The following is a 23620-nucleotide window of genomic DNA, read 5'->3' on the forward strand; positions in this document are numbered from 1 at the left end:
ATCAAACACATTGCCAGCTAATTGGACTTCCACACCTTCTCCCAGCCTTTGAACTTCCTGTTCTTCTTGTTTCAACCTTTGAGCCTGTGATGTTGTTGTCACAGAATCTGGAAACAATTCAGGATGCTCTCTCTGTAACACCTCTGTTGAAAACACTTCTACAGGCTGCTCAGCTACCATAGGCATCACCCACATCTGTGACCCAGCTATATCATTACAGAATAAATTGAACCCCTGCAATAGGCAATTTTTCCACTACTCCAACAATCACTTCACCTGTTTTCCACTTACTCCTTAAATTTACCTTCCACAATGGAATAGGTTTAGCATCTCCATGAACCCCCACTTATTATTATCTGTTCCTGCAATACTCCCCCTGAACAACAAATATCACTACCCCAGAACATTAAGGATTGACTAGCCCCTGTGTCTCAAAATTTTAACATCTTTACCTACTCCACTCTGTACACATGGAAAGACTTCCCCTTCACATACAAAATCTTTAAACATTTCTGTAATCTACTCTTAAGAATTCTCTTGAGTAAATTGTGAACACATTCCAACTTCTTTACCTATCACTGATTCTACCTGTTTTACTTGTACACAAACCACTGGTTTTCCTGTGCCTGAACCTCAGAATCCACAGTACTTTTACTTCCAGAATTTTTCTTTACCCCAGTAATCCCAACAGATTTTGCCTGCACCTTCCAACACACAGGCTTTGTGTGTCCAACTTTATTACAAGGAAAACATCTCAATTTTTGAATGTCACTTCTACCCTCAGCACCTTCCTTTTTATTCTGAATAAAAAACTTCCTGTGAACTTCCACCTACTCCTCTTTCCTGACTACCCACCTTCGTTTCACCTTCCCACTTTCTATCCTCTGATTTAAAAGGGTGACGAAAAAAGGCTTAGCTCTATTAACTCATAATCATCAGCTATCTCGACTGCTTGTCTTACAGTTTCAACCCTTTATTCTTCCACATGAGTTCTCATTACCAAAGGAATTGAATCTTTAAATTCTCCAAAAGAATTACCTCTTTAAGAGCTGCATATGTTATTCTCTATCTTTAATGCTCGTATCCACTGGTCAAAATTACTTCGTTTTACTCACTCAAACTCAATAAAAGTTTGCCCAGGCTGTTTTCTTATATTCCTAAATTTCTGCCTGTATGCCTCAGGAACCAACACATATGCACTCAAAATAGCATTTTTTTTTAACCACATCATAGTTCGCCAACATTTCTTCTGACAATGAAGCATAAACCATGTGCTCTACCCACAAAACTGGATTGTAACAATAATGTCCAGTTTTCGTGTGGCCATTTCATCTGTTTAGCTATCTTCTCAAATGAAATAAAGAATACATCAACAGCTCACAACATTTATCACACTGCTCTCATCGAGGGGGGCGGTGGCATATTGGTATTGTCACTGGAATGGTAATCTAGAGACCCAGAGTAATTCTCTGGTGACCTGGGTTTGAATCCCAACACAGCAGATGGTGGAATTTTAATTCAATAAAAATCTGGAATTAAAAGTCTGATGATGACCATGAAACCACTGCCTATTGTCATAAAAACCCATATGGTTTGCTAATGCCCTTTAGGGAGGGAAATCTGCCTTCCTTACCTGGTCTGGCCTACATGTGACTCCAGACCCACAGCAATGTGGTTGACTCTTAAATGCCCCCTGAACATGGGAAATTTGGGAATAAATGCTGGCCTAGCCACATCACAAGAATGAATAGTAAAAAAGAAATCTCTTTCCTCAGACTTTGGAAGAGCTTGTGAAAATTTAAACATCTCCCCACTGAGTTCTGATCTGGAAATAAGTCCTGCCTCACCTCCTGGTGTCTCTTATTTAACTGCCAGCATGTTCTGTCTCTCTCTTTTTCTCTTTCCTGCCTTTCTGCCTGTCCTCTTCGAAATGCTCTTTCTCTTTCCTTTTCTTTTTCTGCTGTCTCTAGCTCACGTTTTTTCATTTGCAACTGAATGTGAGCCCATTTCAATGAACCACCCCCTGGAGAACTTGGTCTCTCAGGTATTCCTTCCAATTTCAAATGCTGTGCTACCTTCAATTATGTCCGATTTGCTCAGCCCTGTAGGTAACCCTAATTGTATCATATCTGCCAATTCCATTAACTTAGCTTTATTTATCTTTTGTAAACAAACTAAAGTTATAACTTCAACTCCCAGACAAGCCTTAGTAACTGCCAAAACCATATTGCAGTCTCACCACTTTAAAAAAAACCTCACACCAGCTCCTGAATTCAAAGTGCTTCTACTCGTAACCTTAAGATTCACCAAAGCCAAACCAATCCAGGGATTTCATATATATCCTGCAAGGAGCCCCCAATTTTGTTATAGCAGGCGCAGATGGTAAATGCTGAGCTATTCAAATCCCAGACGGAAACTTGAAACAAATACCACAACTATTTTACAATTTGTATTTATTTCAAGGTGTGTGCCTTGAATTCAGTAGTAATAAGACCACCGAGTCTTACAGGTTTCTTACAAAACTAAATTAAACCTTTATTATTAAAAAAAAATTAAGCACATACATAGGTTTACAAATTACTACTATAACTCCTAGCTCCCCTAGTTAATCTAACTCCCAGTTACACCTCCGTTAAGGCAACAGTAAAACACATAGGTTTTAAAAGACCCAGGCAAAGTAACACGATACCCTGAACAGTCGAATTCAGTGAATTTTCTTCACTTCAGTTTGTGAAGACAGCAACTTGAGGCTTGGAGGCTGGAGGCTTTTCACACATGTTAGATCTTAGAATGCTTTCCTCATACACATAACCTAATCTCCTTTATACAGGTTTCTCCCTTTATAATGTAAATCCCATTGTCCAAATATGTTTTTTCAACTCTACTTCTGTAATAATAAAAATCTTTCATAGTACCAATTTTATCAGTTATCTTTGGGAAAAATAAATACACTGTTTGGCTTATTCTGGCTAAGTGTGACATTTCACCACTTCTTTTGAAATTCAGATTACTCTGATTTATCTAAAATGCAAATTTTCTCTTTACACCTCACATTCTAAAACTTCAGGCATGTTTACCTATTTAACATTTCTTCTCTTCTGATATATCAAAGCCTTCAGACCAGCTGTCCAATTCAATTAAGTCCCACACAGGCACACACTATTCCTACTAGAATGATGACCATGAAACCGTTGTCAATTGTTGTAAAAACCCACCTGGTTCACTCGTGTCCTTTAGGGAAGGAAATCTGCTGTCCTCACCTGGTCTGGCCTACATGTGGCTCCAGACTACAACAATGCAGTTGATTCTGGAATGCATTCTGAACAAGGGCAATTAGGGATGGTCAATAAAATCTGACCTAGCCAGTGATGCCCACATCCCATGAATGAGTAAATTAAAAAAAAACTGGGAAAGATTGATGGTAAAAGAGATTGAGGTAGATAAGGAACAATCTTTTTAAAGAGCTGCGCAAACTGGATGAACGCACCGCCAACAAAGCAAGATTAACCTGGAGGTCCAACGCCCTCCCTCACAGTATGGTACCTGAACAGAGAGAGAATGCAATCCTATTGGAACTGAGTCAACAACCGCTAGTGTCCTTTTTGGGGTGGAACTAGCATTCCTGAAGCGAGGGGATAAAAGTTTTAAATTCAGAGGAAACTGATAAAAAAGAAAGACTTGTATTTATATAATGCCTTTCATGGCGACTGCATGACTCAAAGCTTTACAGTCAATGAAGTACTTTTAAAGTGTGGTCACTGTTGTAAATGTGCAGCCAATTTGCACACAAGGTCCTACAAACAACAGTGTGATAATAATCAGATAATCTGTTTTTTTGTGTGTGTGACAGTGACTGAGGAATAAATAATATTAAAGCGCCTTTGGTTTTCAATCTTGCCCACATGCAGCTTTTTAAGTGAAATAGACTAAAGTAAGATAGGGCACCTCAGCTACATTTCACACCATGGGACAGGAATCAATATGAATGCTGTTGTGCACAGTCCTAGATTTGAATTGCATCGAGCAGGCAAATCTTCAAGCCTGCAATTTCCATCATGGCGAGATAAGCGAAGGCGAGAGTCACATCTAGGTGGTCTCTGGCACTTCCTAGTGGCTGGTTATAGTGTGCCCATCCTCTTACAAGGTAACAGACTACATTACGGGGGGAGGGGAAAATGATAATAATAAAAATGAGGTGGGGGTGAGAATTTAACCAAATTTCTAATGAACTATTTATTTTAGCGCCCAGAACTCTTATCTTTATCAATCCTGTTGTGGTGGGAAACCTGACAGATGATATGGAGCGAAACAACAGGACAGTTATGACAATCTGAATTGTCATCAATGATAGGAAGCTGACTACCAGTCATTCTAGACAGAGTCCAAACAACAGAGAACCCCCCACCCCTCCCCTCTCCAATTAGCATAGCCTGCATAAAGTGAAAACCAGGCTAATGCCTGTTAACTAGGCATGAGCAACACACCATGCAGCAAATAATTGGTATAAGAAGCAACGTTTTTAGGAGAGTCTAGTCCAATGCTTTTATAAATAATAGTCGCATATTAACATCATTAACAGTCTTGGGTCGATTTTTTAACCCTTTTTTCTAATCTCAGTTTTCCACCATACACAGTTTCAAAATATTTATTATCCTCTTCACTGGGTTTGCAAACTATTTCCCTGGGAATTGTTTTTTGCAATGATTGCATTCCGGGGAGAAGCTTTGCGCAGGGCAGGAGAAACTACGAAAGCGAAACGAGACCCAGAAGTGATCTGGAATCACCGGGACCGGGAGGTCAAGAGGAAATTGACGCTGCGTTGAGTCAGCGCCCAGCAGAGCGAGTGGAGCCGGCAGCGGGGGTAAGGAGCAGGCCGGGGAGGAGAAAGGACAGGAACCAGCCTCTACCCCCTTTCCACACCCGGCAGCGCGAATCCTGCCTCCGCCCAGAGCCCCGCGCCGGTGCGCCCGGGGGGGGGGGGAAGGACCAGAGAGAGTAACAGCAGCACAGAGAGTCCCCCCCCCCCCCCCCCGGGGGGAGAGAGAGAGAGGGAGAGAGAGCCCCGGGGAGGGGAGGAGGAGGGGGGTAAAAGAGGGAGAGAGAGAGAGAGACCCTTCCAGGGAGAGGGGGTGGGGTAAAAGTGAGACTGACACCCCCCCTGGGGAGAGGTGGGGGGGGGGGAAGAGAGAGAGAGAGACCCGGGGAGGGGAAAAGCCCCAAAGGGGAGAGAGAGACTCTTTTCTCCCCCCCCCCAATTGCACATCTCCAAAAGCATGGTTAATATAAATGAAATATTCATTTTTTTTTGGTTTGGATTGCCAGGTTCAGAAAAGCAATTGTGTTCATCTGTATCAGCACCATTTTTATCTTTGCTCTTTGTGTTTAGTTTTCATTATTGTTTGCAAGCAGCAGTTTCTGATGCAGCTCCCAGGGAGATGAGCACAGCTATAGAGTTAGAATTTGACCTGTTTGAGCTGTTAGGTATGGACGACTTCATTGTACTGTTATCTGTAGATTATCTCCTGGATCCAGTATTGTATGTGTGGTCTTAATTTAGAAAGAAAGGCTAGCATTTATATAGGGGTTTTTCACATCCTCCCAAAGCACTCTACTGCCAGAACACCCTAGAGAATTCCCCTACTCTTCAAAATATTTGTTGTGTGGTGTTTCGTTTCTGGATTGAGTTCTGTCTAAATTCCACAGACAGAATCAGTCAGTAATGTCCAAATTTAGGTGGAGATGTTTTGTATCGTGTAACAGTGTGAAAAGAGGATTTCCTGAAGATTGTGTGAAAAATACAGAGCCATGCACACCAAGGAGATTCTTGGCCTTGCTTATGTATGGAAATGTCACAGTTCGCCTCAGTGCCCAAGGGCTGCATCAGAGGGCTGGGTGGTGTGGGGTTGGATGGCAGCCGAGGAAATCGGCTGTTTGCCATCCAGTGACCTTTGGGCAAAGCTGACAGTTGCCTGCTTGGTGTCATCGCCCGCATTGAATTTCCACCCTCGCTGTAAAAGCTGGTACACGAAAGAATGGCACTTGGGTGGGGCTGGGAGGGGTTGACCTTTGACTCACGGAAATACACCCCAGCATATGTCAGTATCTTGGAGGGGAGGGGGAAGGGCAACCAGACATCTTAAAGGACCACTGTGTTCATGAAAAGAAACATTTGAAGCAAACAGTGGAATATCATAAATGCAACGCATAACTGCGTCATTTCTGTGTGACACCAGCATGGCAAAAATGGAGGATGTGTGGCTTTCACTTGCCCACCCCACCCAAAAGTAAAAAGTCTGCCTATTATAACACAGCCGATGGTAAAGGCTGGGTTGTTCAAATCCCAGAGGGAAACTTGAAACAGCTGTCATTATCCATTTCTGCAATTTGTAATTTTGAGATGCAGACTTTAGATTCAGTAGGAATAAGACCACCGAGTCTCTTGGTTTTTATATAAAACTAAATTAAACATTTATTAATTTAACAACAAATTTAAACACACAAACATGGCTACAAATTACTACTATAATAACTTTTTTAACAAATTCCCAAGTTAACCACCCCTAGGTAAATCTCCACTAATGCAACAGTAACCCACAGACTTTAAATAGATACCAGGCAAAGCACATTTGACCTTACGAATTCTAAGTGAGGTTCCTTTGCAAGTTGGAAGTGCACAGGCTGATTAGGTCTTAAATGCCCCTACCCTACACACACAAACTCCTTTCTTTATATACCTAGCTTTCCCTTTGAATGTAAATTTTCCATTGTATCACTAGGTCTTTTGAACTTCAGCTCTTCTACAATAAAACCCCTTTCTTAGCACCAATTTTATTAGTAAGCTGAAAAAATAAACACGTTGTTTGGCATCTTCTAGCTTGGTGTAAGATTTTACCTGCAGTCTTGAATGGCTTATTCAACAAATGCAAATGAACACTTTACCTCCTTGTTCTCCTTACTGTTCACCCAATTAACATCTCAAAACTACTATACATCAAAGCACCCAGACTAGCTGGCTTTAATCCAATTCAGACACGCACCTAGACACAAGCTCCCACTAGTATTTTATTTAAAAAAAAAAATTTCCAATAGCATTATACACACTAATATCTCTTCATGAGACTGTCAAATATTTTCTTGTGCAGACACCACCCATTTAAACTGTTGGCATCCAGCCATGCGCTGTTTTATTGTTGGATGGATCATGGGATTGCACTTTGTATTCTCTCGATTTTGTGAATTTTTGATTAGCTTCTGTTTATAAACCTGAACAAGGAGCTCTTGTGGTACATTGTTCATGTCCCTACCTCTGGACCAGAAGCTCCTGGTTCAACTCCCACTCTAGGATTTGATGGCAGGGAAGATGAGTTTCCTGGTCAGCCATACTGCAAATGACAACAGTAAACCACTGCAGTACTTTACCAAGCATAATCATGGACCAATCCAATGGAAGTCTGTGGTTGCCAACACCCTCTTGGGGCATGGTACCTGAAAGAGGAGGAAATCTAAATAATAGTGCAAAATGATTTCAGCCAAGTGGCTGGGGACTACAGTGTTCCTCAGTAGATCCCATGGGAGGAGAAAATGTCCAGTTTCCAGCTCTTGATTGGTGTCCAGTGACCTCATTGAGAAGAGGATTGGGTCTTGTCTGTGATGGCTCTAATGGTCAAATAGCCAACCAGTAGTTTAGGCTCAAGCATGAAGAGTGGCCATTTTGGGTGAGGTACTCAAATCCCAGCAGGATCTGTGGAACAGGGTTCCACACCTGGTTCCATTCTTATCTATTCAAACGTAGCCAGAGAATCACCTGCAATGGCTTCTCTTCATGCTCCATTACCTCTGCAGTCCTCTGAGGGTCTATCCATGGCCCTCTCCTGCTTCTCGTGTCTTGCCTCAGTGACATCATCTGAAACGATTTCAGATTCCACAGGTATACTGATGACACCTGGCTCTACCTCACCACCACCTCTGTCAACCGCTTCCTCTGATTTGTGTCACTGCTTATCTGACATTCCATCCTGGATGAGCAGAAATTTGCTCCAGCTAAATATTGGGAAGACTGAAGCCATGGTCTTGGATCCTGCCACAAGCTCCACTCCTGAGCCGTCAACTCCATGCCTGTTCCGGGCAACTGTCTGAGGCTGAGCCAGGCTGTTTGCAACCATGGTTTCCTATTTGACCCTGAGATGAGCTTTTGGTGATGACTCTGTGCCAGCACCATGGCTGCTTATTTCCATCTCTGTAACATTGGCCCTGCTCTGGCCTGCCTCAACTCATGTGTCTGTGCCTTTGTTACCTCTAGGCTTGACTACTCCAATGGCTTTCCTGGCAAGCCTCCCATCTTCCACCCTCAACAACCTTGAACTCACCGAAAACTCTGCTGCCCGTATTCCAACTTACACCAAGTTCACCAATCACCCAATGCTCGCTGATCTACATTGGCTCCTCGTCTCAGTTTTAAAATTCTCATCTATGTTTTTAAATCACTCCATAGCCTCGGCCCCTCCCTATACCAGTAACCTTCTCCAGCCCTACAACTCTGAGATCCCTGTGCTCCCTCAGCAATGGCCTTTTGTGCATCCCTGAATTTTCCTTCGCTGCCTGGCCCCTAAGCTCTGGAATTCCCTCCCTAAACTTCTCTACCTCTGCTGTTTCACCTGTAAGACACTCTTTAAAACCTGCCCCCTTTAACCAAACTTTTGGTCACCTGCCCTAATATCTCCACGTGTGACTCAGTGTTAAAAAGTGTTTGACAACTTGTCTCTGAGGCAGCTTGAGATGCTTTACCATGTTAAAGGTGTCAAATAAAAACAGAAAACGCTGGAAAAACTCAGCAGGCCTGGCAGCATCTGTGGAGGGAGAAGCAGAGTTAACGGCCGGGATTTTCTGGTTCACCCAGAAATTCCTGCTGAAGATCAATGGATGTTTTGCTGGTCCCTTGAACTTTCCACCTCTCCCACGACAGATCCCGCCACCTGGCCAATGTTTCAAGTCCAATATGACTTTTTTTTTTGGAAGAGTCTTCAGTTTCGAAGAAGAGTTAAATTGGACTTGAAACATTTGCTCTGTTTCTCTCTCCACAGGTGCTGCCAGACCTGCTGAGTTTTCCCAGCGCTTTGCTTTTATTTCAGATTTCCAGCATCTGCAGTATTTTGCTTTTATTTGCCTATATAAAAACAGGTTGTTGCATTTAATAAGTGCCTTTCATGACCTCAGGAGATCCCAATGAGCTTTTTAGCCAATGAATTATAACCGCTGTTGTAATGTAGAAGCACAACAGCTTATTTTGTGCGTGGCAAGGCCCCACAAACAGTAACGATCAGATAATCTTTTTTTTAGGTGTTGTTTGAGGGATAATTATTGGCCAGGACACGTGTGAACTCCCTGAACTTTGAAATAGTGGAATGGGATCTTTTACTTCCACCTCAGGTTTAAAGTCTCATCTGAGGGGCGGTACCTCTGGTAGTGCAAAGCTCCCTCAATACTGTGCTGCAATGTCAGTCTAGATTGTGTTGCCGAAGATTTTGAAACGGGGCTAGAGCCCAGGACTGCTGGCTCAGAGGTGAAAAAAAAATCAAACCATTTATACAGATATTAACCCTTTTCTAACCTCTCATGTTTGGTTCACAGCCCAAAAGACATTCAACCTTGTGTTACGTGGGGAATTATCCCCCTTTCGAAGCATGGCCACTATGGGAGACTTGCATGAGGATGTCCTGGTGGAGATCTTATCCCATGTTCCTGGAAAGGAGTTGGTTTTAAGGTGCCGACTGGTCTGCCGGCTGTGGAAGGAGTTGGTGGATGGAACACACATTTGGAAGGAGAAGTGTATTCGTGAAAAGTTTTTCAAAAGGGACATGCACTGGATTCCAGAGGACTGGATGAAGTTGTATTTCCTGCTTCCTACGGTGAACTTGATTAAAAACCCTTGTGCAGAAGGTGGGTGCTGTTTTCAAGTTTCTCCTTAGTGCTTACGTTGCATTCTAGGTTGCATTAATTCTTTCTGAATCCATCTAACAAAAGGGTCTAGGCCTGTGTCGAATGGTAATCAATTATGAGTCCAGTGCATGAGTTTGTGTCTGTGAAGGGGCAAGAGGTGAAAAGGGATCCCACAGATTCGGCTGCCTTGGAGTAGTTCTGATGCTTCCCTCTTACTGACGCTATTGTGGTCGTTACCCCTCTGAATGTCCCTCTCATACTCTTCCAAATATCCTCCTGCCCCCAACCATCACCTGTCTTAACAGATTGACCTTAGGATTAACTGCCACCATGGACAGGAGAGGGTTGGCACTTGAAATGTGCCCCAACTTGCCATGCACAAGCCCACTACCATTTATACTGCGGTGAGCAGCCTGGTGTCCAAGATGGGACGCTTAATGACATTTAAATTGACGCCCACAGTGTCATTGAGAGCCCGATTTGAACTTAATTGCTGCCGTGCCAGTTTTCCAGGGGCCTGGTGCCACCAGCTTCACAAGGTAGTAAGCAGCAGGAGTGCAGCCTCCAACCCCTCCAGGTGACTTGCCCAAACCCCCATCTCCAACTTCCGATCAGTGACCCTCATCACCCCAGATGTTTTTCTTCAGTTTTTATCATTTGTCTTTCATTTTAAATAAGAAAGGTGGGATGTCCCTGGCTAAGGCCCATTGCTGCTCCTGTTCTGACCTATCCGCTAGTTAGACTGACTCCATGCCTCTGGCCTTGCCAGTTCCCTAAGACATTGTGGCCTCCCCGCCACACCCCACAATATCCCAGAACCTCTAAAATAAGAAACACGTTGACTCCTTCAGTGTTCCCTTCCTCTGCCAAGCTAAAGACCAATAAAAATCCAGGCTTGTTTCCTTGTAACTGTGGATAAATTTATCCTGTCTACTATTTTACTCTTTTTAACCCCATGTAGCCCTGAGCCCTGAGCCTTGGCTCTCATCCAGGTTCTTCAGTTTGAAAAATAAATAATTTAGTTACGAGATTTTTTTTTAGTTTTCTTTTATAATATCACTTCCTTACAAATAAGGAAGATGGAGCTATTTAATTGGCGCAAAAGCAAAATACTGCAGATACTAGGCATCTGAAACAAAAACAGAAAACACTGGAAGCACTCAGCAGGTCAGACATCATCTGTGAAGAGAAAAAGTAAGTTAACGTTTCAGGTCGATGATCCCTCATTGTCATTCTGATGAAGGGTCATCAACCTGAAACATTAACTCTGTTTTTCTCTCCACAGATACTGCCTAACTTGCTATTTATTTGTCATCTTCTGACGATGTATATGGCATATTTGTGGTATGAGGTGGCTACCACCAAGCCCCATTTTATACAATGCAATATAGTCTCCAGAGCCTCAGCTTGAAGATTTTGCCAGAGGGCTGTTGGATGGAGCCAGTATTTGAGAGACTGGGGGGTAAACTTTCAAACCTGCAGACCCCAGTGGAGAGCACATTAACGTGATCGATGACACAGACTATGCACAGCAATACCCTTCCTTATTTACTAGATTTGGGGAGTTTAAGGGGTGCAGTCATTCTGCTCATGTTGACATGTCAATTCCACTAGTTGCACAAAATTTGAGATGATTGCCATTTCCAATCTGTGCCAAAATATCACAGGAACTGAAATGACTTGAAGCAGATGCTATCACTGAGTGAATCAACCCATCCCCATTGATATTAAACCTAGCCATTGCGCAACTCAGAAATGGCAAACTATGCGTCAACCTTAAGGCAGTCAACAAAGCAATCATTCCAGACTGGTATCCATTTCCTATGATCGAAGAACTAAGATCACGTTTCATGACTCCACAATCTTCATGAATTTCATCATGCAACAAGAGCTACTTTCAGACAATGCTACTGAAGCAAAGCCAATATCTTTCAGTTTTTGTTACTCACAGATATGTACTTTAGTACTGCAGAATGCCCTATGGACTAAATTCAGCACCTAGCACATTGCCAAAAAAAATCGTTTCTTCAGTCTTGTCAGACGTTGAGTGGATGCTTAATCTAACTGATGACATCATTGCCCATGGAAGGGGCAAAGCAGAACATTACCAGCGGTTATCAGTGGTGCTCACTCGACTGACACAATACAATTGTGACACTCGACAAGGATAGCGTTGTTCAGCGAACACTGAGGTGAACAGGATTTTGGGCAGCAGAGTTTTGGATGACTTCCAAATTTACAAGGGGCAGAATATGGGAGTTGGGGCAGAATATGGAAGGTGGGCCAGGAGCATGTTGGAAGTAACAAAGGCATGGCTGAGGGTTTCAGCATCAGATGAGCTGAGGCAACTTTGGAGTTGGGTGATGTTACAGAGGTGGAAATGGGCAGTTTTATTGATGACAGGGATAAGTGGTCAGTAGTTCATCTCGGGGTCAAATATAACACACAGGTTGTGAACAGGCTGGTTCAGCCTCAAATGCTTGTCAGAGAGTGTGATGGAGTCAGTAACTAGGGAACAGAGTTTGTTGTGGTGACTGAAGACAATGGGCTTAATCTTCCCAATATTTAATTGAAGGAAATTTCCACTCATCTAGTACTGGATGTTTTCCCTCGAGCAACACCTTAAAATGGATTATCATATCACTGTTTTGGAGACTTTGGCGACAGTGTTTCCTTCCTATAACATTCAAAAGCGCCCAAGCTTGTATCACTTAGCTTTATTTTTAAACAAGTAGTCTTCCCCCAGACTTCAGAACATCTCAGAGGGCAGTAGTGCAGGAGTGTGAGCCTCGACAATTGTCCAACAGGACTGAGGTTTTTTCAGCTTGTTTGGATGAAAGTGAGGGCTGCAGGGTGGATGAGTTAATTGGCCAGGGCACCGCAGTACAGCACGCCATTCAACTGGGGGGAGCAAAAAGAAATGTAATGGGAGTAGGGGATAATATAGTCAGAGGGATTGCCTGCCCGTTACCAGGGTTCGGGACATCTGCTCAGGGCTGGAGAGGAGCTTGCAGTGGGAAGGGTAGGGCCCAGTCATCATGGTCCATGTAGGTACCAATGACAGGCAGGACACAGAAGGAGGTTCTGCATAGTCAGTATGAAGACCTAGGCACCAAATTAAGAAGCAGACCCTCAAAGGTCATAATCCCTGAATTATTACCTGAACCAGGTGCAAATTGGCATAGGACAAATCAAATTAGGGAGATGAAGGTGTGGCTCAGGGACTGGTGTGAGAGAAGTGGGTTCCAGTTTGTGGGGCACTGGCATTCGTACTGGGGAAAGTGGGATCTGTACCAGTGGGACAGTCTACACCTGAACCGTGCTGGGACCGGCGTTCTTGCGAGCCGCATAACCAGGGAAGTAGAGAGGGATTTAAAATAAGTAGTGGCGGCAAGGGATCAAATTTGGGAAGATGTGGTAAATCAAACAGTAAAGATAAGGCAAAAGAGGAAGGTATTATTACAGGAAATGAAAAACAGACCCTGACAGGAAGGGCTAGAGAGTACAAATCTAACAGTAAATCAACAGATGAAACTAGAGGTTATATAAAGAATCAAATGATAAAACTAAAAGCTCTATCTGAATGAATGTAGCATTCAAAACAAAACAGATGAACTGAGAACACACATAGAAATAAATAATAAGATAAAAGCAAAAAATTGCGGATGCTAGAACTCCAAAACAAAAACAAAAATACCTGGAAAAACTCAGCAGGTCTGACAGCACCTGCAGAGTTGAATACAGTTAAAGTTTTGAGTCCTTATGACTCTTCAACAGAACTAAGTTGTCTTATGAGGAAAGGTTGTATCTGCTGGAGTTAGAAGAGTAAGATGGGTGACTTGATTGAAACATATAAGACACCTGAGGGACCTTGACAGAGTGGATGTGGAGAGGATGTTTCTTCTTGTGGGAGAATCTAGAACTCGGGGGTCACTGTTTAAAAACAAGGGGTTGCCCATTTAAAACAGATGAGGTAAAATTTTTTCAAGGAGGGCCGTGAGTCTTTGGAACCCTTCCTGAAAAGGTGGTGGAAGCAGAGCCTTTGAGTATTTCTAAGGCAGAGGTGGATAGATTCTTGGTAAGCAAGGGGATGATAGGTTATCGGCGGTAGGTGGGATACAGATTTCAGGTTACTATCAGATCAGCAGACTCGAGGGACCGAATGGCCGCCTCCTTCTCCTTGTTCGTATGTACTCTGCAAAGTGTGAAATAGTCCATTTCTTACACACAGACCAATACTGAAATCCAGGGCTATCAATTGCAAGATGACTGTAAAATAATTTAGATACGTACATGAAAAATTTTTCATCACTTTGCAACAGTGTAAAATTCTGAATCTGTTGTAGATGTGCTTTAGCTGTCTGATAAGAGTTGTGATAAGATGCAGCATAAATGCAAGTACTTCTTGCTGACTTATTTTATTTTCTATTCCTACAGAAGATTTTCAGTTTTGGGACATTGAGGATAATGGTGGAGATGAATGGAAAATAGAAACTTTACCAGGGGCACATGGACAAACCTTGCCCGACAGAACTGTAAAAAAATATTTTGTGACATCTTACGGGTAAGAATTACATCGCACAGCGACTATCAGGGCGAACTCGCTCCCAAGTTCTCCCTTCCTATCACCAGCCACAACATCATGAGCTCCTCCCACCTCCACTGCCTTTGGGAAGCTCCCGTCAAATGTTTCCTTATTCCTTGATAAACAACTCGGGATGAAGCTTAAGCTTGTCTGAGTCCTGAATATTGCTCCCACAGCTGGTTAGATCCCTTTCGCACTGTTCTTGCTTTCTGAGATCAAATTAAAGAAATCTTGCCATCATCACTTTCCCAAGTCTAGCCTCTGAATCTTGATTCTCTCCCACTCTCCCTCCTGCTTCCACCTGACTCACTGCCCCACCTCCTGTCAGCACCAGTGTGACCAAGGCTCCGTGAACTCTCCTGTTCTATTCCTCCTCAGCTATTGATATCCTGACCTATATGTTCTCCATTCTCCCACCATTTGACTCAATGCACCATATCCCACACGTTTCTTCCAGCCATTGCTTCTCCTAGCCTCCCTTTCCTCACACTGTCATATTTTAAACGAGCTTGTTGACTCCTGACTGCAATTCCTCCATTTCCCCCACCTTTCCCGCATTCCTTTGTTTTCTGCCTCACTGACCTGCAATTTGGGCCTCTGCCCTTTGCTTAGGTATTCCATTAAAAGCAAAGCTCTCACCAGGTTTAACAAATTGTTGGTACTCCACTTAAGGCTCTGGGGTTGATTTTGAGCTTGCTCGTCCTCTTTCCCCCCCCACCCTGCCAACCGCAAGACCTGGAAGCAGTTGTGAGGAAATGAGTGGGTCATGTGAAAGAAAGAAATGTGGATATTTCCATAGAAAAGCTGTGGTGCAGAAAGAGGCCATTCAGTCCATTATGTCTGTGCCGGCTAAAAGAGAAAAAAGAAACTAGCTGCTCATTTCAATCCCACTTTCCAGCACCTGGTCGGTAGCCTTGCCGGTTACAGCATTTCAAGTGCAGATCCAGGTACCTTTTTACATGAGTTGAGCGTTTCAGCCTCAACCACCAACTTAGGTAATGAATTCCAGGCACCCGCCACCCTCTACATGAAAATGTTCTCCCCCCTCTAATCTTTCTACCAGTCACTTTAAATCTATGCCCCCTGGTAATTGACTCCTCAGCTAGGGGAAACATGTCTTTCCTGTCTACCCTATCTAGGCCCCTCATAATTTTACACACCTCAATTAGGTCACCCCTTAGCCTCCTCTGTTCTAAGTAAAACAACCCTAGCCTATCAATCTCTCCTCATAGCTGCAATTTTCGAGCCTTGGCAACATTCTTGTAAATCTCCTCTGCACTCTCTCCAGAGCAATTATGTCCTTCCTGTAACATGGTGACCAGAACTGTACACAAAATTCCAGCTGTGGCATAACCAGCGTTTTATACAGTTCCATCATTACGTTCCTCTCAAGAAGAATCATATGGACTCATTAACTGTTTCTCTCTCCACAGATGCTGCCAGACCTGCTGCGTTTTTCCATCGTTTTCTGTTTTTATTTCAGATTTCCAGCATCCGCAGCATTTTGCTTTTATATTACATCCCTGCTTTTGTATTCAATGCCTCGCCCAATAAAGGGAAGCATTCCAATGCTTTCTTGACCACCTTGTCTGCCACCTTCAAGGACCTGTGGACATGCACTTCAATGTCTCTCTCTCTTCCTCAACCCCTCTCAATAACTTGCTGTTTATTGAATATTCCCTTATTTTGTTTGCCCTCCCCGAATGCATTACCTCACACTTTTCCGGATTGACTTTCGTTTGCCACTTCTCTGCCCACTCAACCAAACCATTGATATCATTCTGGAATCGACAGCTTTCCTCTTCGCTATCAACTACACAGTCAATTTTTGTGTCATCTGCCAGTTTCCCAATCATGCCTCCCACATTTAAGTCCATTTCATTACTATATGCAACAAATAGCAAGGGCCCCAACACCAAGGGCCCTGTGGAACGCCACTGGAAACTGTTTTCCATTTGCAAAAACATCCATTGACCATTACCCTTTGTTTCCTGTCACTGAGCCAATTTTGGATCCAACCTGCCACCTTCCCCTGTATCCCATGAGATCTCACTTTCCTGACCAATCTGCCATGTGGGACCTTGTCAGATGCCTTACTGATATCCCTGTGGACAACATCAACTGCACTACCCTCATCAATCCTTCTTGTTACTTACTCAAAAAAATTCTATTAAGTTAGTAAGACACGATCTTCCCCTAACAAAACCATGCTGGCTATCTCGGATCAATCCTGTGCCTTTCTAAGCAGCAGTTCACCCTGTCTCTCAGAATTGTTTCCAATACTTTGCCCACCACCGAGTCAGACTGACTGGCCTATAATTTTCTGGCCTATCCCTCGCACCCTTTTGGATGCAGCCAATGGGTAACGGCAGCAGTCAGTGTGGTGCAGGGCCTCATTCACAGCCCCAGGATGATCACTGGCTCATCTGGATTGGGGTTTGCCCACCTCCCCCTTCTGTGAAGCTTCGCTCCACTCTTGGGGTCCATTCCAAATGAGTCACATGGAAACTTGCTCTTTGACCTGTTTTACTGGGTCAGATGTGGCTGAATTGGAGCACTCTGACCTCTGAGTCAGAAGGGTTGTGGGTTCGAATCCCATTCCAGGAACTTCACAAAACCAAGGCTGAGACCCCAGTGCTATTTTGAGGGCGTGGCACAATCCCAAACCCCCTCAAGGATCCTCTAAACTGTGGTGACCAGAACAGGATGCGATACTCTACTTGTGACCCAACCACACCTTTTTGTAAAGGTGTAGCACAGCTTTCCTGCTTTTGTACTCATTACCTCTATTTATGAAGCCCAAGATCCTATCTGCTTTGCCAATTACTCTTTCAAAGATCTATGCACACGAACCCCTGGTCCCCCTCAGTCTGCATTAAGTCTATATTGACACTCAGTGTCACTTCTGCCAAAATGCATCACCTCACACTTCTCTGTAATAAATTCCATCTCCCCCCATCTGTCCTTTCTGCTAGCCTATTTACATTGGGGTTGATTGATATCATCTTCAATGTCTGTCACACCTCCAAATTTAGTATCATTGGCAAATATATATCAAAAAAAGTACTGGTCCTAGCACTGACCCTTGGGGAACACCTCTGTCTACCATCTTCCAATCTGAAAAACAACCACAACTCACTGATTTCTGCCCTTAAGACAACTTTTTGATGAAGAGCGGGGAGCCAATTTTTACCCCTAAACCAACATCACCCTAAGGCAGTTGATCTGGTCATTATCACGTTACCTAGGTTACCTATCATTTTCCCACATTACAACAGTGACTGCACTTCAAAAGAATTTCATTGGCTACCAATCACTTTGAGATGTTCTGGGATTATGAAAGGCGCTATATAAATGTAAGTCCTTTCTTTCCTTGTTTTAAACTGTGTCTCCGTGTTTCTCTCTGACAGATTATGCCGGAAATCTCAGAAAATTGATCTGCTGGCAAATGGACTGTGGAGGAATCTGCTCGATTTAATGCAGCCTAAAATTATAGTGAGTGATTGGTATGTACTGAACCATTCATCCAGTAATATTTGGTTGGATATCAGCAATGTGAGAAAATGACTGATAGCATGAGGTAGAAATTAAATGTCAGATTTGAGCAGAAAAATTCAAAGCAAGCTCATGGTGGGTTGACAGTACAATTCTTAATTTATATTTGTGTAATAAAGGATACAACAGCAGTAATGTACAGACTGAACACTAATTGGGTAGTGTATAAATCATTAACATATAGAATAATGAATAGCCAGAAGGAATGAAGGATGCTCAGTGAGGGTTAAACCAGCCTGTCCAATCTTTTTGCTTGGGGAGCCCCACTTCAATTTTTTTCTCACTAAAGGGGTCAAGGAGCAAATTTCGGCAGGATAAGGTTTGGCACAACATTAAACGTGAATTTGAAAAATTCTCTGTTTTTTCGCTCCCTCTCTCTCTGTTTTTTCGCTCCCTCTCTGTTTTTTCGCGCTCTCTCTCTCTGTTCTTTCGCTCCCTCTCTCTCTCTCTGTTTTTTCACTCTGTTTTTTCACTCTCTCTGTTTTTTCGCGCTCTCTCTGTTTTTTCGCGCTCTCTCTGTTTTTTCGCGCGCTCTCTGTTTTTTCGCGCGCTCTCTGTTTTTTCGCGCGCTCTCTGTTTTTTCGCGCGCTCTCTGTTTTTTCGCGCTCTCTCTGTTTTTTCGCGCACTCTGTTTTTTTGCGCGCTCTCTGTTTTTTCGCGCGCTCTCTGTTTTTTCGCGCTCTCTGTTTTTTCGCGCTCTCTGTTTTTTCGCGCTCTCTGTTTTTTCGCGCGCTCTGTTTTTTCGCGCGCTCTGTTTTTTCGCGCGCTCTGTTTTTTCGCGCGCTCTGTTTTTTCGCGCGCTCTGTTTTTTCGCGCGCTCTGTTTTTTCGCGCGCTCTGTTTTTTCGCGCGCTCTGTTTTTTCGCGCGCTCTGTTTTTTCGCGCGCTCTGTTTTTTCGCTCCCTCTCTCTCTCTGTTTTTTCGCTCCCTCTCTCTCTCTGTTTTTTCGCTCCCTCTCTCTCTCTGTTTTTTCGCTCCCTCTCTCTCTCTGTTTTTTCGCTCCCTCTCTCTCTCTGTTTTTTCGCTCCCTCTCTCTCTCTGTTTTTTCGCTCCCTCTCTCTCTCTGTTTTTTCGCGCTCTCTCTCTCTGTTTTTTCGCGCTCTCTCTCTCTGTTTTTTCGCGCTCTCTTTCTCTGTTTTTTCGCGCTCGCTCTCTCTGTTTTTTCGCGCTCGCTCTCTCTGTTTTTTCGCGCTCGCTCTCTCTGTTTTTTCGCTCGCTCTCTCTGTTTTTTCGCTCCTCTCCCTTGCTCTCTCTCTTTCCTCTCCCACCCGGGCCTGGCAGGTTTGGACACCTTACCAAGGAGGTATTCCGGCAGCTGTGAAAGGGACACACTTCCTCACTCTGCCCTGCCTGGGACTCCAGCTGCCCCGGGTGGGCGCTGTTGCTGCAACTCTGCTGTCCCTAGTGGCCTCCCTGACCCATTCTGCCATCTTGACCTTTGTGCCCCTTTATGAGGCAGGTTCCTGTGCAGATGTGTGTGAGAGAGTGCACGGCCAAAGGTGGAGAGAGAGCATGCGCTGTGGAAGCAAAGAGAAGCCACTCATCGTCCTGCTGTTCGCTGATCCTCCAATCAGACTGTTTCTGTCCCGGATTTGCATAGATTCATTGGTGCGCAATGGCCTGTGGCTGGGGAGCAGTTTCTTGCAGAGTCTTTCATTGAACTTACCCCTAGTTTGAACAGTGGCTCCACAGGCTGGATACAGAGGCTTAGGGGGGCTGTATTGTGGCCTGCAGGCCATGGGTTGGACAAGCCTGGGTTAAATGATGTAGGGTGGGGAGGAGAGTAAACACTGGCGTAGATGGGCTGAATGGCCAGTTACTGTGCTGACCAGTCCTGGACAGGGTTATGCCTGACCTGCTGTGCCAGTGTATTGTCCTGAGCTACAGTATTGAAATACCATTCTGCACCGGTGGCAGGTATGCAGCAAGACGTGACTGCGGATGTGTTTACACTTTGGAGGTAGAGCTGCTGTCTGAAGATGGGAAGCCCATCCACAGGTACACGTCAGAGCAAGTTACAATCCCACAGTGGAGTGATGCAAAATGGAACCAGGTACCTCATTATATTTGTATTTTACTCCATTTTCTGCATCTACGATTTTCTCATCTCTACAGCTTTTGTAACTAGTTGGCCTCTGATTACTGCGTGACTGTCAATATTGTTTCTGCTCTGTGTTCAGCCAGTGGCGGCGTCCACGATGGCTTCTGTGATCCATATCCTAGCCTTTCAATCTCTGATATCCCCTGCTCTTCCTCCACACCCTCCCCAGCTTTCCCCCCCCCCATCACCCCATCTTGCTCCTCCTGTTTCCTGATCCATTTTCCCTCCCTCCTTCTTGGCCCTTCCCATTACACACATTTCCTCACTTGAGTCTCCACTTTCAGCATAGACCAGCTATTTGAAATGTAGGTGGTGTTACGGACACAAAGGCATTTTATAAGCCCAGCAATTGTCCATTTAAAAAAAACGAGGGAGGAGCAATAATATGCTGGCCCAGCCAGCGAAGCCCACATCCCGTGAATGAATTACCAAAAAAATATTGCTTTAATTATACAGTTTTTGGATTCAATTTTCAGTTGTGGTTTAATCTCAGAAGAGAAAGCTAAACTCCAGGCTAGCAGCCTTGCCTCTGACCTCCAATTCAAAGTCGGATCTCCAGAAAGAATCCTGCATTTTGCCTACAGAGTGAACTAATTCCCAGGATACAAGAGTACTTGGCTGCATCTCCAATGCTGCCCTGATGGAGAGCAGCTCACTTAACAGAGGCTGAGAACAGGACCTGGAGCCTTTTTGCTCTGCATGCTTTAGCTTTGCATTGAGTTACCTTCATACACACCCTGTGAAAGCAGAATTCAAGTTAGAATCATTCATTCACATGCTATGATAACTGGAAGTACTTCTTACATTACAGATGACTCACGTTTTCACAGATTATGGACCTGGTGTTCGATACGTTCGGTTTGCACATGAGGGGAGAGACACGCAGTTCTGGGCAGGATGGTACGGAGTGCGAGTTACCAACAGCAGCGTTACCATAGAACTATGATTGTTCTGGGACCAAGGTTTCACTGGGTGAATAAGACCAAACATTTTATCAAACTGTAAAACAAAAGCGAAATGGCCCAGATGCTGGAAATCTGAAATAAAAACAGGAAGAGCTGGAAAATACTCAACCGGCCTGGCAGCAGCTGTGAGGAGAGAAACAGTTAATGTTTCAGGTCGATGACCTTTTAGGAGAGTTCTGATGAAAGATCATCGACCTAAAACGTTAACTCTGTATCTCCCTCCACAGATGCTGCCTGCCCTGCGGAGTTTTTTCTGGCACTTTTGACTTTATCAAAGAGAATTATCAAATTATTAAATCTGATTTATGTTTTGTACATTGGATACGAGAATACCGGTGAATCCACTTTATTCTTGCATAGTCTGCGAATAACGTCCGGAGGAACTGACCCTTTCATGATTGTTATTTTCTTCAACCAGGATTTAAAATGGGTTAAAATAATGGACTGAGAGATGTGAGAAAAGGCATCGGTGACATGTTCATTGCTAATATTTGATACGTCAATCCCGTAGGTTCATCAACAATCTAGCGTTAGTTACAGTGAAGCAGGTAACTGGCAAAAACGCGGTCGAAAGAAGATATGAAGGAGATAAATTGTCTAAGGAACTTGACCTTTTTCAGCTTAGAGGGGAAGCACTTTAGGTGAATGTTATTCAAAGTGTTCTCCCAAGTTGCAGTGAGGTGCTGTCCAGAGAGTGGGTTGCACTGGGTAGCCTCCCAATTTGGTGTGAAATCACGTTGATTGAGTAGAGTCTCTCTGGGATCCTGATAGCTCCATCCATTTTAAAGGGGCCTGGAGGGTAAAACACTCTGGGCGGGGTGAGGGTGGGGGTGGGGTGCGGCGTTCATTGGAGTAGGAAACCATTTCTCAGAAGAGAAATGACTATTTTTAGAATTCTCTAATTTTCACTGACACTGGGTGAGTATTTTAAAGAAATGACCCTTTTCCATTTACTGGGTTTGATGTAATTAAAGGTAGATTGTTGTTGAAGAAATGGGATTGACATTGAGATGTTAAATATTAGTAATGAATGTGGAAGCACCTTTTTTGCCATCTTTGTCTATTATTTTAACATGTGCTAATAGGTTTTACCTGCTGGATGGAGGAATCCCATATAAATTAATATCGTGGCACAGTTTTAGCGCAAATACATCTGAATTATTTTACTTGCGATATCAACAAATTATCCCAAACAACTATTCTCAGTGTGTGGAGTCCATTGCGTTCTTGATTAAGTAGCTTCCATATTCTTTTCATCTGTTTGGCTGAAATGCGTTTAAGAGGCATATACGTCGTGGGGAAAAAAAAAGTGGCAGATTCGCTTTAGTTTCCATACAATGCACCTGATGCAAATACCATTGAAATGCATCAATTGTTTGTGCCTGATGCCATTTTGGAAGAAGGAACACATAGATTTCCTGTCTCTTTGCCTCCCTCCCTACCCCTCAACCAAATAAAAAGGAAAACTTTTTCCCAGAGTGGTTTTTCATGCAGACGTTCCCCCTTTTCTCATTTTTGTGACATTTTTGAGGGGCAGTTTCTCAGTGCTATTTATAATAAGTTGTGTTAGCACATTTGTGTCCTGTTTGCTGCTGTTTTAAACCAATTGCTAACCTGTTTATGTAGATTAATGAAAGCATTTAAAATGGAATGTTGGAGAGAACACACAAATTGCTGTGACACATTAGGCAGAAACATTGCGGAGAGCAATTTAAACATGTTTACTCACTATGGTTGAGATAAGTCTGCTTTAGCTGAACTGTGTGTGTCCATGACACATTCTAGATCAACTGAGCAACACTACTTGGTAAAAGTTTGAGAGACGCTTGTTAGCATTGTGAAATACATATCTGTTCATTTCCGAGATGACTTTGCTCTGTGATTGGCCAACTGGAGGCAAAAATTGCAACGGTCCTGGTCAACTGAGATAGAAGCATAATTGCGAGAAAGACCAGGATGGTCTCTATCTTAAAGAGACAAGACATGTTAACTGTTCAGGTGTGACCAGAAAGTGAACTTGCCCTCCTTGTTACACATGTTGCATTTCCATCATGTTGTGGTCTGGGGAAGGCGAGTTCTCCGGGTCTTTTGTACTCTTCCTGGGCAGTGATACAAATTTGTAAAATTTATTTTATTTTCATAATATGAAGAGCATAAAGTCCCATGAACCACTTCACAGACCAAAGTGAATGAGAGCTTTTGCACTGAATAGGCCTCGCTGTCTAGAGTTACTTATTGTGAGAACATGCTATTGATAATGCTGATAACTATTAACCCTCATTTATCCACCAAAGCATTATTGCTTCTTGTCTGAACAAAACCAACATGTCCTTTATTCTTGTTTTGTGCAATTGCCTCCTGTAAACTGCTATTACGGAGCACGTATGCAATAAAGTGTTCCTTAAATACTCAAAAGTAGTTCAGGTGAAAATGTTCTTGCTAGTCGGTCAGACTAACAGTTATCCAGTGTGGCAGGACT

At 43.5% G+C, this 23620-nt stretch overlaps 2 protein-coding genes across 3 annotated transcripts in view; one reads left to right on the plus strand and one right to left on the minus strand.

The window, feature by feature from the left end:
* The window catches only part of LOC144690582 (proproteinase E-like), a 31044-nt gene extending 27125 nt beyond the window's left edge, over positions 1-3919 (minus strand). The window contains exon 1 of one of the 2 annotated variants that reach the window (XM_078558204.1): positions 3216-3911. The gene's annotated coding sequence lies outside the window, so the exon portion shown is untranslated. Of the gene's footprint in view, positions 1-3215 lie in introns of both variants that reach the window. The other variant, XM_078558203.1, reaches the window with a different exon arrangement.
* Positions 3920-4717: 798 nt separating this feature from the next.
* Positions 4718-23556, plus strand: LOC144690583 (F-box only protein 6-like). The gene is made up of 6 exons (XM_078558205.1): positions 4718-4861; positions 9628-9936; positions 14374-14500; positions 17932-18027; positions 19993-20128; positions 20988-23556. Exons 2-6 carry the CDS (start codon positions 9681-9683, stop codon positions 21120-21122), a joined length of 750 nt encoding a protein of 249 aa, XP_078414331.1. The 5' UTR covers positions 4718-4861; positions 9628-9680; the 3' UTR covers positions 21123-23556.
* Positions 23557-23620: the final 64 nt, after the last annotated feature.

Source organism: Cetorhinus maximus, chromosome 15 (assembly GCF_964194155.1).
Source record: "Cetorhinus maximus chromosome 15, sCetMax3.hap1.1, whole genome shotgun sequence".
Lineage (NCBI taxonomy): Eukaryota > Metazoa > Chordata > Chondrichthyes > Lamniformes > Cetorhinidae > Cetorhinus > Cetorhinus maximus.

Coding starts and splice junctions, on each gene's coding strand:
- LOC144690583 (XM_078558205.1), top strand. CDS start 9,681: ATGGCCACTATGGGAGACTTGCATGAGGATGTCCTGGTGGAGATCTTA. Junction 9,937..14,373: donor TAAAAACCCTTGTGCAGAAG/GTGGGTGCTGTT, acceptor CTATTCCTACAG/AAGATTTTCAGTTTTGGGAC. Junction 18,028..19,992: donor AAAATTATAGTGAGTGATTG/GTATGTACTGAA, acceptor CACCGGTGGCAG/GTATGCAGCAAGACGTGACT.